This window comes from Triticum dicoccoides, chromosome 1A, assembly GCF_002162155.2.
Source record: "Triticum dicoccoides isolate Atlit2015 ecotype Zavitan chromosome 1A, WEW_v2.0, whole genome shotgun sequence".
NCBI classification, from domain to species: Eukaryota; Viridiplantae; Streptophyta; class Magnoliopsida; order Poales; family Poaceae; genus Triticum; species Triticum dicoccoides.
The window spans coordinates 459491759-459510824 of NC_041380.1; the positions used below are offsets into that span (position 1 = coordinate 459491759).

General features: G+C 40.4%; 1 protein-coding gene across 1 annotated transcript; it reads left to right on the forward strand.

Annotated features, from left to right (window-relative positions):
* The first annotated feature begins 15082 nt into the window (after positions 1 to 15082).
* LOC119278826 (UPF0481 protein At3g47200-like) lies at positions 15083 to 16882 on the forward strand. The gene is made up of 2 exons (XM_037560166.1): positions 15083 to 15784; positions 15885 to 16882. Exons 1-2 carry the CDS (start codon positions 15158 to 15160, stop codon positions 16632 to 16634), a joined length of 1377 nt encoding a protein of 458 aa, XP_037416063.1. The 5' UTR covers positions 15083 to 15157; the 3' UTR covers positions 16635 to 16882.
* Positions 16883 to 19066: the final 2184 nt, after the last annotated feature.

A 19066-nucleotide genomic window follows, 5' to 3' on the forward strand; every position in this document is an offset into this window, starting at 1 on the left:
TCCAAAACTTCAAATAATATTAAAAATAAAATTTCCCACTCTTTTATATTTTGAGGAAGTCATCTTATCCCCTCTCATTTGTTTTTCTCGAGTGGAAAATATTATTTGAATGTTTTTTTTAAAAAAACTCCAAAAATGCAAAGAAATATGATATGCATTGAATGATTCTATTAACATCCGAATTTAATAAAAATTGGGATGTTACATCATCGGAATATACAAGCCAAGTTCTATAATGAAAATTCCCACTAGTATATGAAAGTGATAACTCAAGAGACTCTCTATATGAAGAACATGGTGCTACTTTGAAGCACAAGTGTGGAAAAAGGATAGTAGCATTGTCCCTTTTTTTGGGGCTTTTTTTATTTATTTGGCCTTTCTTTTTTGCCTTTTTTTATTTGGCCTTTCTTTTTTTTTGGTACAATGCTCTATTAATGATGATCATAACACTTTTATTTACTTACAACTCAGTATTACAACTCGATACTAGAACAAAGATATGACTCTATATGAATGCCTCCGGCGGTGTACCGGGATGTGCAATGATCTAGCGTAGCAATGACATCAAAAAACGGACAAGCCATGAAAACATCATGCGAGCTATCTTACGATCATGCAAAACAATATGACAATGATTCTCAAGTCATGTATATGATGATGATGGAAGTTGCATGGAAATATATCTCGGAATGGCTATGGAAATGCCATAATAGGTAGGTATGGTGGCTGTTTTGAGGAAGGTATATGGTGGGTTTATGGTACCGACAAAAGTTGCGCGATACTAGAGAGGCTAGCAATGGTGGAAGGGTGATAGTGCGTATAATCCATGGACTCAACATTAGTCATAAAGAACTCACATATTTATTGCAAAAATCTATTAGTTATCGAAACAAAGTACTATGCGCATGCTCCTAGGGGGATAGATTGGTAGGAAAAAACCATCGCTCGTCCCCGACCGCCACTCATAAGGAAGACAATCAATAAATAAATCATGCTCCGACTTCATCACATGACGGTTCACCATACGTGCATGCTACGGGACTTGCAAACCTCAACACAAGTATTTATCAATTTCACAATTACTCGACTAGCATGACTCTAATATCACCATCTTTATATCGCAAAACTATTGCAAGGAATCAAACATATCATATTCAGCGATCTACAAGTTTATGTAGGATTTTATGACTAACCATGTGAATAACCAGTTCCTGTCATCTCTATAAATAGATATAAGTGAAGCACGAGAGTTTAATTCTTTCTACAAAAGATATGCCCATGCCCTAACAAATATAAGTGAAGCAAAAGAGCATTCTACAAATGGCGGTTGTCTAAGTGAAGAAAAACAGGCAATCCAAACTTCAAATGATATAAGTGAAGCACATGAAGCATTCTATAAAGCCATACTCAAAAGATATAAGTGAAGTGAAATGAGCATTCTATAAATCAACCAAGGACTATCTCATACCAGCATGGTGCATAAAAAGAAAATAAAAACCTAAATGCAAAAGACGCTCCAAGATTGCACATATCGCATGAACAAAACGAATCCGAAAACATACCGATATTTGTTGAAGAAAGAGGGGATACCTCCCCAGCATCCCCAAGCTTAGATGCTTGAGTCTCCTTGAATATTTACTTGGGGTGCCTCGGGCATCCCCAAGCTTGAGCTCTTGCCTCTCTTCCTTCTTCTCACATCGAAACCTTCTCAATCATCGAACACTTCATCCACACAAAACTTCAACAGAAAACTCGGTAAGATCCGTTAGTATAATAAAGCAAATCACTACTCTAAGTACTGTTTCAAACCAATTAATATTTTGTTTTTGCATTGTGTCTACTGTAATATAACTTTTTCATGGCTTAATCCACTGATATAAATTGGTAGGTTCATCAAAACAAGCAAACTATGCATCAAAAACAGAATCTGTCTAAAACAGAACAGTCTGTAGAAATCTGAACATTCACCATACTTATGATACTTGAAAAATTCTACCACAATTAGGAAAAATAAACAATTTGTATAGGAAGACAGTGCAGAAAGAATCAGAACCATTTGACGTTCCAGCTAAAAATGTAAAATCGCGCACTACAGCCAAAGTTTCTGTCCTGCACCGTACAAACCATCAAGCAAATGTAAACATCCTAAAGGCAAACCTTGGCACATTATTTTTATAATACAATGGAATTGTACAAGGGGATAATTATTTTTGGTTTAAAAGTTTCTGTAATTAAGATTCACAAAGTTCCCATGGGCATGAACAAAGTTCAAGGACGTCCCCCATTTTCACAATGCTCGTCTCTATCACTTTCACTTTCCTTTTTGAAAAAGTTTTGGGTTCCCCTCTTTATTTTTGTTGTTTTTAAACTATATGCAAGCAATAAATAGAAATAAATGACTCTCTAAAACTTCCGAGTTGTCTCCCTGGCAGCGCTTTCTTTAAAGCCATTACGCTAGGCATATAGTACTCAAGTAATGGATCCACCCGGATCCCAAGGTATATCAAAGCCAATTTTAATTAACAATGATTTGTAATTTAGTAGTGAGCACAAAGCAACATATATCATGCAACAACGAAGTCTAACTCTCTTCCTATGCATCGGCATGTCATAAAAGAACAATTCATGCACACAAAGTAAAGGCCAATGCATAGTATAAATAGTTTCTTGCAATTTTATCGTATTGGAAACATAGAGAGGTGAAGATATAGTTCTTCTCTCATAATAATTGCAAGTAGGAGCAGCAAGCACATGCATATTATATTCATCAAAATCATCATGTGCAACGGTAAAAGGCAACCCATCAATATAATCCTTAATAAGTGCAAACTTCTCCGATATAGTGTAGTCAGGAGAATTCAAAAAGATAATAGGACTATCATGCGTGGGTGCAATAGCAACAATTTCATGTTTAACATAAGGAACTATAGCAAGTTCATCTCCATAAGCATAATTCATATTGGCATCTTGGCCACAAGCATAGCAAGCATCATCAAAAAGGGATATTTCAAGAGAATCAACGGGATCATAACAATTATCATAGCAATCATCCTTCGGTAAGCATGAAGGGAAATTAAACAATGTATGAGTTGAAGAGTTGCTCTCATTAGAAGGTGGGCACGGGTAGCTAATCCGCTCTTCCTCCTTTTGTTCTTCGCTCTCTTCCTCATCTTTTTCATCCAATGAGCTCACAGTTTCATCAATTTCTTCTTCCATAGACTCCTGCAAAATATTAGTCTCTTCTTGGACAGCGGAGTAGTACTCAATATATGGTTTAACATAAGCATTAGAAGCATAATTATCATAGCAATATTTAAATATGGCAAAGTTTTCAGATTTGTGAAGAGTAGCATCATACTTTTCAATCAAAGAATCAATTTCAAAAGCACCCTTAAAAGCAACAAATTCTTCAATTTGTTGAACATCATAGTAATTATAAACACCCTTGGCATATGAAGATAAGATTCCATTATCAATAAACTCACATTGGTAGGGAAGGTGTTTCTTAGGGGTTTTAGAGCAACAAGTAAAATCATATATTGCACATAAATTCCAAGCATAGCATTGCAAACGTTGAATTTGACCCCATAATAGTTTCCCTTTTTCAGATATACGGTGTCGCACATAAAAAGCATGCTCATCTAAAGATTTGCCCTCAACTAAGCTAGTTGGGGTTTCGGCACGAGCACAAAGGGATCGAAGATGATCCAAGTAATAAGGTTCAACAGTGTGATAGATTTTGAGTGGTTCTTCAACCATTGGTTCAGTAGGTACAACTATTTTTTTGGTATTTTGTGTTTCCTACCCATAACTAAAGATAGAAAACAACTAAGAACAGCAAATAAAAATTACTTAGTGATAAAGCAAACAAACACACACGAGAATATTCACCCCACGCTATTGCTCCCCGGCAACGGCGCCAGAAAAAGGTCTTGATAACCCACAAGTATAAGGGATCGCAACAGTTTTCGATAAGTAAGAGTGTCGAACCCAACGAGGAGCTAAAGGGAGAACAAATATTCCCTCAAGTTCTATCGACCACCGATACAACTCTACGCACGGTTGACGTTCGCTTTACCTTGAACAAGTATGAAACTAGAAGTACTTTATAGGTGTTGTTGGATAGGTTTGCAAGATAATAAAGAGCAAGTAAATAAAAGGTAGGGGCTGTTTAGATAAATAAACAATAAAGTAAATATAGCGAGTGTGTAAAAGTGGTGGTAGGAGTTGTGAAATTGTCCCTAAGCAATTGACTACTTTACTAGACCGATAGCAAGTATTATGTGGGAGAGGCCACTGCTAGCATGTCATCCCTGACTTGGAATTCTATGCACTTATGATTGGAACTATTAGCAAGCATCCTCAACTACTAACGTTCATTAAGGTAAAACCCAACCATAGCATTAAGATATATTGGTCCCCCTTCAATCCCGTATGCATCAATTTCTATGCTAGGTTGAAGCTTCTGTCACTCTTGCCCTCCAATACATAGTCCTATCAACATACAAACTAACCATAGGGTGTGATCCACGCGTGCAATCATATGATGGGCACCAAAGGGCAGCAACATAACCACAAGAAAATTAAATCAATCATAGCAATTCATCAACCACCGATAGGACAACAAAAATCTACTCAGACATCATAGGATGGCAACACATCATTGGATAATAATATGAAGCATAAAGCACCATGTTCAAGTAGAGGGTACAGCGGGTTGCAGGAGAGTGGACCGCTATAGATAGAGGGGGGAAGGTGATGGAGATGTTGGTGAGGATGGCGGAGGTGTTGGTGAAAATCGCGGTGATGATGATGATGGCCACGGCGGCGTTCCGGCGCCACCGGAGGAGAGGGGGGGAGGGGCCCCCTTCTTCCTCTTCTTCCTTGACCTCCTCCCTAGATGGGAGAAGGGTTTCCCCTCTGTTCCTTGTCCTCCATGGCATGGGAGGGGCGAGAGCCCCTCCGAGATTGGATCTATCTCTCTGTTTCTCTCTGGTTCTGCGTTCTCTTCTGGCTCTATTTCACCGTTTCGTATATATATATATATATATATATATATATATATATATATATATATATATATATATATATATATATATATATATGGAGATCCGTAACTCCGATTGGCCTGAAACCTTCGTCGTGATTTTTTTTCGAATATTAGCTTTCTTACGGCAAAAGAAGAGCGTCAACCGCCTTACGGTGGGCTCATGAGGGTAGGGGGCGCGCCCTAAGGGGGGGAGGCGCCCCCTGCCTCATGACCACCTCGGGCACTGGTTCGCATTGATTTTCCTTCCGAATTTTCCATATTTTCCAAAAATAAGCTCCGTCCGTTTTTATCCCGTTTGGACTCCGTTTGATATGGATATTCTGCGAAACCAAAAATATGCAACAGACAGGAACTGGCACTCGGCACTAGATCAATATGTTAGTCCCAAAAATAATATAAAAAGTTGCCAAAAAGTATATGAAAGTTGAATAATATTGGCATGGAACAATCAAAAATTATAGATACGACGGAGACGTATCAGTTGTCAATCCCTTCACGGTCAGTTACGAAAGTGAGATCTGATAGAGATAATAAGATAAATATTTTTGGTATTTTTGTTGTATAGATTGGAAAATAAAGATTGCAAAATAAACGACGACATAAATAGCTTGTTGATGGGAGAATAATATAATGGAAGATAGACCCGGGGGCCATAGGTTTCACTAGTGGCTTCTCTCAAGATAGCAAATTCTATGATGGGTGAACAAATTACTGTCGATCAATTGATAGAAAAGCGCATAGTTATGACAATACCTAGGCATGATCATGTATATAGGCATCACGTCCGCGACAAGTAGACCGAAACGATTCTGCATCTACTACTATTACTCCACACATCGACCGCTATCCAGCATGCATCTAGAGTATTAAGTTCATAAGAATGGAGTAACGCATTAGGCAAGATGACATGATGTAGAGGGATAAACTCAAGAAATATGGTATAAACCCCATCTTTTATCCTCGATGGCAAGTTGGCAACAATACAATACGTGCCTTGCTACCCCTGCTGTCACTGGGAAAGGACACCGCAAGATTGAACCCAAAGCTAAGCACTTATCCCATTGCAAGAAAGATCAATCTAGTAGGCCAAACTAAACTGATAATTCAAAGAGACTTGCAAAGATATTTAAATCATGCATAAAAGATTTCAGAGAAGAATCAAATATTGTTCATAGATAATCTTGATCATAAACCCACAATTCATCGGATCTCGACAAACACACCGCAAAAAGAATTACATCGAATAGATCTCCAAGAGAATCGAGGAGAACTTTGTATTGAGATCCAAAGAGAGAGAATAAGCCATCTAGCTAATAACTATGGACCCGAAGGTCTGTGATAAACTACTTACACATCATCGGAGAGGCTATGGTGTTGATGTAGAAGCCCTCTATGATCGATTCCCCCTCCGGCAGAGCGCCGGAAATGGCCCCAAGATGGGATCTCATGGGTACAGAAGGTTGCGGCGGTGGAAATAGGGTTTCGTGGTGCTCCTGGATGTTTTTAGGGTATATGGGTATATATAGGAGGAAGAAGTACGTCGGTGGAGGTGCGAGGGGCCCATGAGGGTGGGGGCGCGCCTACCTCCCTGGGCATGCCCTCCTGCCTCGTGGCCTCGTCGCTTCTTTCTTGTCGTCCACTCCAAGTCTCCTGGATCACGTTTGTTCCAAAAATAACTCTCCCGAAGGTTTCATTCTGTTTGGATTCCGTTTGATATTCCTTTTCTGCGAAACACTGAAATAGGCAAAAAAACATCAATTTGCACTGGGCCTTTGGTTAGTAGGTTAGTCCCAAAAATAACATAAAAAGGTATATTAAAGCCCATTAAACATCCAAAACAGATAATATAATAGCATGGAACAATAAAAATTATAGATACGTTGGAGACGTATCAGCAACTGGAAGTCAGAATTGCATTCCTTAATGGATAGCTTAAAGAAGAGTTGTATATGATGCAACCAGAAGGTTTTGTCGATCCTAAAAGTGCTGACAAAGTGTGCATGCTCCAGCGATCCATCTATATATTGGTGCAAGCATCTCGGAGTTGGAATATATGCTTTGATGAGGTGATCAAAGCATATGGTTTTATACAGACTTACGTTGAAGCCTGTGTTTACAAGAAAGTGAGTGGGAGCTCTGTAGCATTTCTGATATTATATGTGGATGACATATTATTGATTCGAAACGATATAGAATTTTTGGATAGCATAAAAGGATACTTGAATAATAATTTTTCAATGAAAGACCTCAGTGAAGCTACTTGCATATTGAGCATCAAGATGATCTATAGAGATAGATCAAGGCGCTTAACAGAACTTCCACAGAACACATACCTTGACAAGAGTTGAAGAAGTTCAAAATGGTTCAGTCCCAGAAGGGGTTCTTGCCTTTATTACAAGGTGTGAAGTTGAGTAAGACTAAAATCCCAACCACGACAGAAGATAGAGAGAGAATGAAAGTCATTTCCTATGCATCAGCCATATGTTCTATACGATATGCCATGCTGTGTACCACACCTAATGTGTGTCTTGCCACTTATCTACCAAAGAGGGTACAAGAGTGATCCAGGAGTGGACCACCGGACAACGGTCAACATTATCCTTAGGTACCTTAAAGAGAACTAAGGAAATGTTTCTCAGTTATGGAAGTGGTAAAGAGTTCGTCGTAAAAAGTTACGTCGATGCAAGGTTTGACACTGATCCGAATGACTCTGAGTCTCAATCTGGATACATATTGAAAGTGGGAGCAATTAGCTAGAGTAGCTCCGTACAGAGTATTGTAGACATAGAAATTTGCAAAATATATACGGATCTGAATATGGTAGACCCGTTGACTAAACCTCTCTCACAAGCAAAACATGATCACACCTTAGTACTCTTTGGGTATTAATCACATGGCGATGTGAACTAGATTATTGACTCTAGTAAACTCTTTGGGTGTTGGTCACATGGCGATGTGAACTATGGGTGTTAAATCATATGGTGATATGAACTAGATTATTGACTCTAGTGCAAGTGGGAGACTGAAGAAAATATGCCCTAGAGGCAATAATAAAGTTGTTATTTTATATTTCCTTATTCGTGATAAAGGTTTATTATTCATGCTAGAATTGTACTGATCGGAAACCTAAATACATGTGTGAATATATAAACAAACACCGTGTCCCTAGTGAGCCTCTACTTGACTAGCTCGTTGATCAAAGATGGTTGAAGTTTCCTAACCATCGACATGAGTTGTCATTTGATAACGGGATCACATCATTAGGAGAATGATGTGATGGACAAGACCCATATGTTAGCTTAGCATTATGATCATGCAGTTTTATTGCTATTGCTTTCTTCATGTCAAATACATATTCCTTCGACTATGAGATTATGCAACTCCCGGATACAGGAGGAATGCCTTGTGTGCTATCAAACGTCACAATGTAACTGGGTGATTATAAAGATGCTCTACAGGTATCTCCGAAGGTGTTTGTTGAGTTGGCATATATCGAGATTAGGATTTGTCACTCTGAGTATCGGACAGGTATCTCTAGGCCCTCTCGGTAATACACATCATAAGCTTGCAAACAAATGACTAAGGAATTAGTCACGAGGTGATGTATTATGGAACGAGTAAAGAGACTTGCCAGTAACGATATTGAATTAGGTATGAAGATACCGGCGATCAAATCTCGGGCAAGTAACATACCGATAGATAAAGGGAATAACGTATGTTGTCATAACGGTTTGACCGATAAAGATCTTCATAGAATATGTAGGATACAATATGGGCATCTAGGTTCCGCTATTGGTTATTGACCGGAGAGGTGTCTCGGTCATGTCTACATAGTTTTCGAACCTGTAGGGTCCGCACGCTTAACGTTCGATGACGATATAGTATTATATGAGTTATGTGATTTGGTGACCGAATGTTGTTTGGAGTCCCGGATGAGATCACGGACATGACGAGGAGTCTCGAAATGGTCGAGAGGTAAATATTGATATATAGGACGATGGTATTCGGACACCGAAAATGTTCCGGAGGATACCGGGTACATATCGGGTCACCGGAAGGGGTTCCGGGCACCCCCGACAAAAGATATGGGCCTTATGGGCCAAGAGAGGAAACACACCAGCCACAAGGGGCTGGTGCACCCTCCCATATGGGACGGCCTAAGTGGAGAAGGAAAAGGAGAGGAGGAAAGGAAAGAAAGGGAATAGGATTCCCCCTTCCTTCCCCCTCTCCCCTCTTTCCTTCCCCCTTCCGTATACAAGGAAAGGGGGGCAGAGGGCAAGGCAGGGCCTCTAGGGGCGGCGGCCAAGCCCTAGGGTGCCCTGCCTGCCTCCCCTCCCCTCCCACATATATATATGTGGGGAGGGGTGCCTCACAAGGACACAACATCAATTATTAGCCGTGTGCGGTGCCCCCCTCCACAGTTTACAACCCCCAGTCATATTCTCGCGGTGCTTAGGCGAAGCCCTGCGCGGATCACTTCACCATCACCGTCACCATGCTGCCGTGTTGACGGAACTCATCTACTTCCTCGACGTCTTGCTGGATCAAGAAGACGAGGGATGTCACCGAGCTGAACGTGTGCAGAACTCGGAGGTGTCGTACGGTCGGTGCTTGATCGATCGGAGCTAGAAGAAGTTCGACTACATCAACCGCGTTGTCAAACGCTTCCACTTTCGGTCTACGAGGGTACGTAGACATACTCTCCCCCTCGTTGTTGTGCATCTCCATGGATAGATCATTGCGCGTGCGTAGAAATTTTTTGTTTTCCATGCAACGATTCCCAACAGTCTCCGCTAACACAGCCTTCAGCAATGAGATGCAATCTATGGACGGCGGCTTGAGTCAGAGGGTATGACTGTGCAGCCGCGGCGGCGGCATTTCTGGCTCAGTTGACGGTCTTTGAGCGAGATGTTGACTAGTGAGTAGAAGTAGGTGGAAACCAGCTTTCTGTAAAACAAAATCACAAGCCTTTTCCATTGTCATATACACATATATACATGTTAGGTCTATTATGACACCTTGTGTGTGACTTGCCAATACATTCAAAGTATTGACCTATATGGTTGTAACGTTCTATGTTGTAAAGATATCTGATGACGAGTAAGAGGTGCACAGTAGGGTCGCGAGTCTACACTTAACTTGCCAGAGGCGTTAATGGGACTCCAAGTTACCTTTTATGCTTTCCGTTGTGTTTTATTTTGAGCTAGCCTTCGAGTTAAGCAGATTGTAATAAATCATATTCTGGATCTGCAATTTAGTACTTATTACATATGATATTCTTGATATTTCATTATGTACTATGGGTGCTAGTGTCACATCCCCCCAAAAAACAATTTTTGGAATGTGAATTATTAATTTAGGGTTTTTTAGATTTTCTTGTGATTGCTTGAGCCAAGCTAGATTTGACTAGGATTTGAGTGATATTTGGGGCTCAAAACATTTGTGAAATTATTTGGAATCCTAAAATCATTTTTATAGTGCCAAAATGGAGCTTATAAAAATTGTGTGGCATTTTATTTTATTGGGTTGGGAATAATTTCCCTTAAGAGCAAAATATTGAATGTGCATCTGTGAAATCTTTCCAAAATGACTGGAGTAAATTTGATTTTTGAATCAAATCCAAATTCAAAAGGAAAAATAGAAAAGAAAAACAGAAAAGCTAAACCTATCCAACCCAATCTAGCAGCCCACTAGCCCAACTTGTTGCCACCCGAGCAAACTGCAACGAGGAATTTCGCACAGCCCGTAAGCCCTTGGTGAGAAAATTAATTAAACTTTTAAAATATTGACCATGAGGGACTATATACCATCGAGTGGACTCTATACTAGCATCGATCTCGAGAAAAGTCTTTTAAGTTTTCAAATCACATACACCTTATATGGCGAGACATGACTAACATATGATGAGCATATAGAATCATGTGGGTAAAGTATAAAACTTTTGTAGAGAGTAAAACTATTCGAATAGTTGTGTCCACGGTCAAAGATAATGAGTGAGGCCACACTAAACTTCTTGAACATTTTGGTTCCCACACAAAAAAGGATGGGATCGTACCTCGCGTAAGGTACAAGATGGGGAAAGGCCAGGTGACTATGGTCCTCGGCCTAGAGAAAACTGTGCCTATGGAACTTAGATATGATGGCACCAGATTTGGATTTGGATTAAGCTTGCTGGTTGGATTTATTGAAAGAGGATCAATTATATTACCCGTTCCAACCCAGGTTGTTTATCAACAGATGTTTTTAAATGCTTTCACAGACTACTAGGGCTATCACACATGCATTTAAACTTGGATTTCCGCAACCATGAAACTTGTATAGCTAACACTTTCTTGTACTGACCCATTGTGTGTGTATTTCTTACACCTCCTTTTGGGTTTCTTGCGAGTACATTCAATGTACCCAGCTGGCTTATTGATTTCGCCAGACTTGAGAGGACAAGATTCCGATGGCAAGTGAGAAAGTAGGTCACAATCATGTGGTCACTATAGGAAGCAAGGGGAGGATTTGGCCAGCTAGGCCAGAGCTCCCACATGATCATGAATGGAAAGACAACGTATCTCTTGATACACATGGAACGAGGGAGTTTGACATAAGAGGTTTCTACCGGTGATGGTAGGTAGCGGTGAGAAATCCACCACACACATGTGTTGAGATTTCTGCACTCCTTGTATAGTCCATATGTATGTATATGCATGTATACACCCCCATCCCACATGATCAGTGTCGGCCCCCCGTCATCTTTCTCCTTCACATGCCTTCATGACATGAATAGTACACATCTACTCTCTCTCCTCTCTCACTCAACAAATATATCATGCTATTCCACCTTTGCTAATTTAAATCATTAATATATTCTAAACAAAAAATCATTTTTTTCCCTTTCTAAATTTTGATATATTTGAACTCCCCACATCAGAATCTTCAGAACAAGATCAAACTTGGATATATTTTAAAATAGTTTAAATTTCAGTGAGTAAAACAAACTTGCAATTTGGTAAGCTGTTATTTTCAGTGTGCGTACAGATACTGTCAATACGCGAAATAGATTTCTTTCAAATATGTGAAATAGATCGTTTCAGACTGTGAAACTGGTTATTTAAGGTTATTTAAAAAAATGTGAACTAAGCTTCTAAGTTCAACACGATCTTGTTTGAAATATTTGAGTAGTTACTAAAACAAATTTGTGGCAAAACTGAAATACATCAAATCAATCAAAATTACAAATACATTTAGTCATTTCAGAAAACTTTCCCACTCAAAATGAGTGATTTTTATTGTGACTGAATGAAACTAGTTTTTCCGAATAGAATTACATTAGCTTTTCTAAATGAGCAAACCGTTTTGTGAAATGAGTAAAATCACTTTTTTGAAGTGAGTGAAATTATACTTTTTGAAACATTATGAAATCAGTTTTCAGAATGAGGGAATTTATCTTTTGAAATGAGTAAAATTTATTTATTTTAATGAGTAAAATATATTTTTTATTTGACTGAAATTAGTTCTTTTGAAGTGATTAAATCATTTTTTTAAATGAGTAAAATCCATTTTATAAAATGAATGATACCATTTTGTTGAATTGAGTGAATGCCATTTTTTGAAATGAGTAAAATTATATTTCTGTATTGAGGAAACGAGTTTTTCAAAATTAAAGAAAATATTAATATAAATTGAGTGAAATTAGTTTTTTTAATGAGTGAAACCCTTTTTTGAAATGAGCAAGTCACTTTTTAAATGAGTGAAATTAGTAGATGAAATGTATTTTTCGAAATGGTTCAAATATATTTTTCTAAATTAGAAAGTGATCTTCCTTTGGGAAATAGACTGAAATTTATTTTCTAATGAGTTAATTTTTCCTGAATTTAATGAAATCCGTTTTTTGGAATGAGTGAAATCTATTCTTCAAATGAGTGGAACCTATTTTTCGAAATGAGTGAAATCAATTTTTTTAAATGAGTGGAATTTATGTTTTGAAATGAATGAAATCATATTTCCCGGAATAAGTGAAACTAACTTTTTAAATATGGTGGAATGTGTGTTTTAGAATCAGCGAAATTATTTTGAGTGAAATCAACTTTTTTGAAATGGTTGATTTTTTTTAAAACAAGTTAAATTTGTTTGTTAAAACGAGTGGAATCACCTTTTTGGAAATGAGTAAATTTTCTTTTGACTCGAGTTAAACCATTTTCTGAAATAGTGAATCAATTGATATCACAAATAGTGAAACAATTGAAATCAATTTTTTTTAAATTATGAACATTGTGAAATAATTTTTTTGGTCAGTTTTAGTTTTACTATTTTAATTAGTGGAATAATGAAATCAATTTTTGAAATGATGGAATATTCGAAACCACTTTTTGAAATACTGAAATTGTTGAAATCACCTTTTGAATTAGTGAAAATGTTGAAATCACTTTTCAATCTATTTTACTTTCAATTTTTGAAATAGTGAAACAAACCACTGAAATCACTTTGAAATAGTTAGAAAAATTGATGTCAATCTTTAGAAATAGTAAAATAGTTGAAATCATTGAATATGCATAACAATGAAAGTGTACTAGATAATGATCAAAACAGTATCGGCATAAGATTATGTTAAAAACATTTCTTATGGATCAGTGTAATGTTTTGTGAAATAAAAATTGTCCAATATATTCAAGATGATCTTGTTCTAAAGGTCTTGTCGATACAAATTCAAATACTCCCTCCTATCCATCTTACTTGTCGATCAAATGGATGTATCTAGCATTGAAATACGTCTAGATACATCCGGCCAGCGGCGAAGCCACGTTGAGAGGAGTGTGGTCATTTGACCACACAGGTTTTTGACAAATCCTTTATACACAAGTAGAAATCATGCAAAAAAAATTCATGAAATTGGTGAAAGCACATGTATTTGACATCACAGATTTCAAATGACATCACAGACTTCTGATCCTGGCACCGCCACTGCATCCGGCGATGAGTAATATGGATCGGAGGGAGTATATAAAATGTCCCAAAAGCAGATATTTGATTCAAATGATATCGATCATTCAAAAAATGACGATGGAAAGAAATCATGTCTTTCATATGGGGAAAGAGAATGCATGCAATGGTCTTTCCCAATGTCTTATACGCTCTCTCTCCTGGCATAAAGTTAACACACGGTGACAATAGCATTTGTATTCCTCTATTCAATCTTCTGTATACCTATAAAAGTTGATACAAATCTCGATGTGGTAATGAGTCACGGATGCTTTACCGGTACATACCCGAACCCCTAGAAAAAATAAATTCAGGAGTTTTGTTCCTTCCTTGGAGGCTTCGACATTTCGACCCCTTCCATCCATTGTTATTAGGTGCATGCGACGCTCTAGGAAGTGTGAAAAAAAAGTGCGTGCGATGCCTTCCCTACCCTCTACTCCATCTCAGACCAAACGATCTCTTGCATGCGCCATTCCCAACAATGGCAACCTTTCACATATTCCTCGCTTCCTCATGGCTCCGGCCAGCTGCTCCCCACCCCATAGTTTAGGCACGTCGTACGTTCCTTGGCCCATATATAGCATCTTGATCTCTCTTTACCTAAAGCTAGAACGACGTGGGGTAGCTAGCTAGCTAGGTTAATGCACTACTCCTGATCATCCTGCAGCTAGCTGTAAAGAGAATTACAGAAGAGATCACAATTTGAACGACCCATTGAGCATGATGCCTTCCCTGTACTTCCTTCCTCCTAACATTCAACTTTCGGTGGATCGGCCAGCTTTACTTTGAGAAGCTAGCAGGGATCGAACCGCATCTCAATGCATGTTACATGGAGACATGGAGTGAAACAAGGAGACAAGGATTAGCTGTGCGTGCATGCACATGACATGCATGACCTCTTTTTGTACGCTCCACACACCTGTGCACCTGTCCAGCACGCGAAATGTGGCATGCAATGCAAGTAACCGTATATGCATGCATAGTCGCATAGGCAACGTCATTTTCCCTAGCACCATCCCTTTCTCTACATATAGCAAGCTGATAGCTGATACCTTCCCTTCATCGGCATGCATATGTATGCGTAGATCACCTTACTAGTGGAGCACTACCGTCTAGGATCTAGCTATAGCCTATAGCTCGATGACATCGATCGAAGTGGCGGTGGCCGGCGGCAATGGCAAGAGGAGGTGGGTGTCGGACGTGGAGAAGACGCTGAATGAGGCGGACAAGACGGTGGAGGTGGCGCAGTGGGAGCGGCACTGCATCTACCGCGTGCCGGCGTGCATCAAGGACATCAAGAGCAAGGCGTACCAGCCGCAGGTGGTGTCGCTGGGCCCGTTCCACCACGGCGACCCCAACCTGCTGCCCATGGAGGAGCACAAGCGCCGGGCGCTGCGCCACCTGCTCCGGCGCGCGGGCCGGCCACTGGACGACTTCGTCGCCGCCGTCGAGGAGATCGCGGAGCAGCTGGAGAGCGCGTACATGGACCTCGGCGGCGAGTGGCGCGCCGGCATCGACGGCAAGGGCAGGGAGCGGTTCCTGGAGATGATGATCGTCGACGGCTGCTTCCTGCTCGAGGTGATGAGGAGAACGGCCGCCGGGAACTTGAAGCAGGTCGACGACTACGCCGGCAACGACCCCATCTTCAGCCGCCACGGGATACTCTACATGGTGCCCTACATCAAGCGCGACATGCTCATGCTCGAGAACCAGCTGCCGCTGCTCGTGCTCCAGAGGCTCGACAACGTCGAGACTGGAAAGTCTCCGGTAACTACGAGCTACCACATCAAATTTTACCATTTTCGTCAATCAAGAAAATAAACTACTCCTATTTGAATATACTAACGCATGCATGGTTGACGGCCAGAACGACGACTTCATCAACAGAATGGTGCTAAGGTTTCTGGCGCCATTCTCACGGCCATTGCAGCCAGGCGGTCGCCTAGGGCTGCACCCACTCGACGTCTTCCGCCGGAGCATGCTCTTCGGCGAATACCAGAAGATCCGGAGCTCCGAGGACAACACGCAGGACAACGACATCATCCGGTCGGCGGTGGAGCTGTACGAAGCCGGGATCCAGTTCAAGACGAGCAAGTCAAGCAGCCTGCACAACATCCGGTTCAAGCACGGCGTGCTGAGCATGCCGACGGTGCCCGTGGACGACTCCACCGAGTACATGTTCCTCAACATGATGGCGTTCGAGCGGCTGCACGTCGGCGCCGGCAACGACGTGACGGCCTACGTCTTCTTCATGGACAACATCATCGACTCGGCCAAGGACGTGGCGCTGCTGAGCTCCAAGGGGATCATCCAGAACGCCGTGGGCAGCGACAAGGCCGTGGCCAAGCTCTTCAACAGCATCTCCAGGGACGTGGTGCTGGAGCCGGACAGCGCGCTGGACGCCGTGCAGAGGCAGGTGAACGGCTACTTCAGGCAGCCGTGGAACATGTGGCGCGCCAACCTCATCCACACCTACTTCAGGAGCCCGTGGGCGTTCCTCTCCCTCGCCGCCGCCGTCTTCCTCCTCGTCATGACCATCATGCAGACCGTCTACACAGTGCTGCCGTTCTATAATCGGGACAGCAACAGCCCGCCGTCGGCTCCATCTCCGATGTGATCCGGCCGCAACAACTTATGCCTGCGTCTGCGTGCGTGAATTGGTTTTGCTTTCCGAGTCCTTGTTGCTGGGTCGTTGCGAAGCTTTTGGGTTGTGTACACTGTGCAAAAGCGAAGAGTGGCGTGTTTGTGCTGCGTTCGTTTTGATTGAATTTCTTTTCAATTTGGAGCTCCGACAACGAGCATTTGCTTGTGCAGAACTGGAGATTTATGACAATGAGCATTTGCTTGTGCAGAACTGGAGTACAAAACAAGTCATCCACGGACTGCCGCCAACCGCGCCGTTTGTGGTAATTGTACACAAGTGACGGTCACGCTCTGCCCGTCAATCCTAACTTCACCACATGGTTACAAACTTAGGGCATCTCCAATACCCGGTATTTGTCCGTGGACATCCAACCAGTCTATGGACAATGATGCGGGAGCCAGCCATCCAACCATGTCCACTAAAACTTACGTCTCTTTCTTTTAGGGGGTGTCTATTTGACGTTTGACTGAAAATTAATTGGACATCAGTCAAGTTTTCCAACCAATAATAGAACGACAATTGTATGTATTTATGTGTCCCTTTTTTGTGCATCTCCGCTGTATATATGTCATCAGGAGAAAGGCCAATCCTAATCGGGTTGAAATTAGACCCAGTTTCAAACATATGTGAGCTACAACTATCGCAATACCACATCCAAGAAAAAGCCTACTGATCCATCAACGTCCCCTCTGTAAGGTCTGGCATCAAGATACAGCCTACTTACAATCTTTTGGGAGAAAAATACAGTGATAATTAGACTGTCCTTAGAGTCTGCTGGTAACTTGCAGTCTACTCACAGTGATATCTTAAGAGTTAAAGACTAGAATACACAAAACTTATAGTCAAATTAGCTTTGGAACTTCTACAATTACAGTGTAGATTCTAAAAAAAACAATTCAGTGTATTTACGCATAACTTACACTCATATTATGTGGTTATTACAGTGACATTATGACCGGAACTTGTCGAGTCTCAAAGACACCCGTTTGCAGCGCCGAGTCATGAATTGGTATGTAGGCAGGTCGGACTGGACCCATTTGCATTCTATGACAAGCAGATGAAAAACTTTAAAATTACAGTAAGAAAACCTTGCAAGTATAGTACCTTGTGCCATCTACGGATTATAGAGACACAACTGAACCAACATACACACTGCCTATCATACAGATGACCACACACTGAACCAACATACACACTGCCCTATCCATAGTGTGAAAAAAGCAGTTCAACATCTCTCTAATGCAAAAAAAGCCTTCTTCTCCATCATTGTTAATTCACAGTCTGAAAGAAAGGATCAAACAAGAATTAGACCAATCATTAAGATATATAGCACAAAGGGAAGCAATTGGCACTGAGCCAAAAAGCTGAAAATACAAAGTACAAGAGAGAGTGAATGATGTAGACAAGCACAGTAAATTTGAAGTATAAAAAATAGAAGTGCTTACATCATCAAAGAAATCAGTAACAAGAAGTCTAGAACTTATCCACCCTGTTCAACTCACAGAAAAACTTATCATTAGCATACTTCTATCCTTAAGTTCGGAATGTCAGCGCTTGAAAAATTGTTAACAACTTGAGTCCTTGCAGTCCATACTTCCATAAACTTGAATGTAAAGACACCACAATTGTGTGCCTGGTTTCACATGAATAAAGGAAGAAAACAAAAGAAAATAAGACACCAACATGGGAGTAATAAAAGCATCCCAGAATCCTATGAAGTGTGTAATCTGTTCGAATAAAAGAAAATACAAGAGATAAATCTTAAAAGATAACAACACTGTGCCTTCAAAAGGGAAACAAATTTAGAAGCAAATTGATAAAAATGTACTAGGAGATCACTAAAGTGCAAGTGAAATTCAGAATGCTCATTAAAAGATGGATCAAGGAAAGCAAAGGCTCATCCCTTCAAACAAACAAAGAAACAAAACCAATGTTTTCGAACGGTTATAGGGAAGTACAGCTGCAACTAGGAAGAGTAATATGAAGAAAAATGTATATAGAGTAAATGAGAAATAAAAAAAGAAATGGAAAAGACAAACACCAAAAAAGAAGGTCGAAATTAAATTACTTACATGGAGGAAATGAAAAATAAAAAGAAAGGGCAAAGACAAACACCAACAACGAACCATGGAGTCAGAAATCCTTCAATCCCAATTGGGGAAAAGACGAACACCAAAGCCGCAACAACTAATTGGGGGAGAGCCATGGAAGATCATACAAGAGAAGATCCACAGACTGGAAGTCCTTCAATTCCAATGTCTTGCTCATGTCTAGTGCGTTTCTTTGAGATCTAGAATGAATGAAAAGCAGAGATCACAAAGTCCTTCCATTTGACAGAGTGTATTGCACAAAGCACTCTGGTTAAAAATCAAAGAAACTGGTCAGTTTTGTTTCAAAAGCACCAG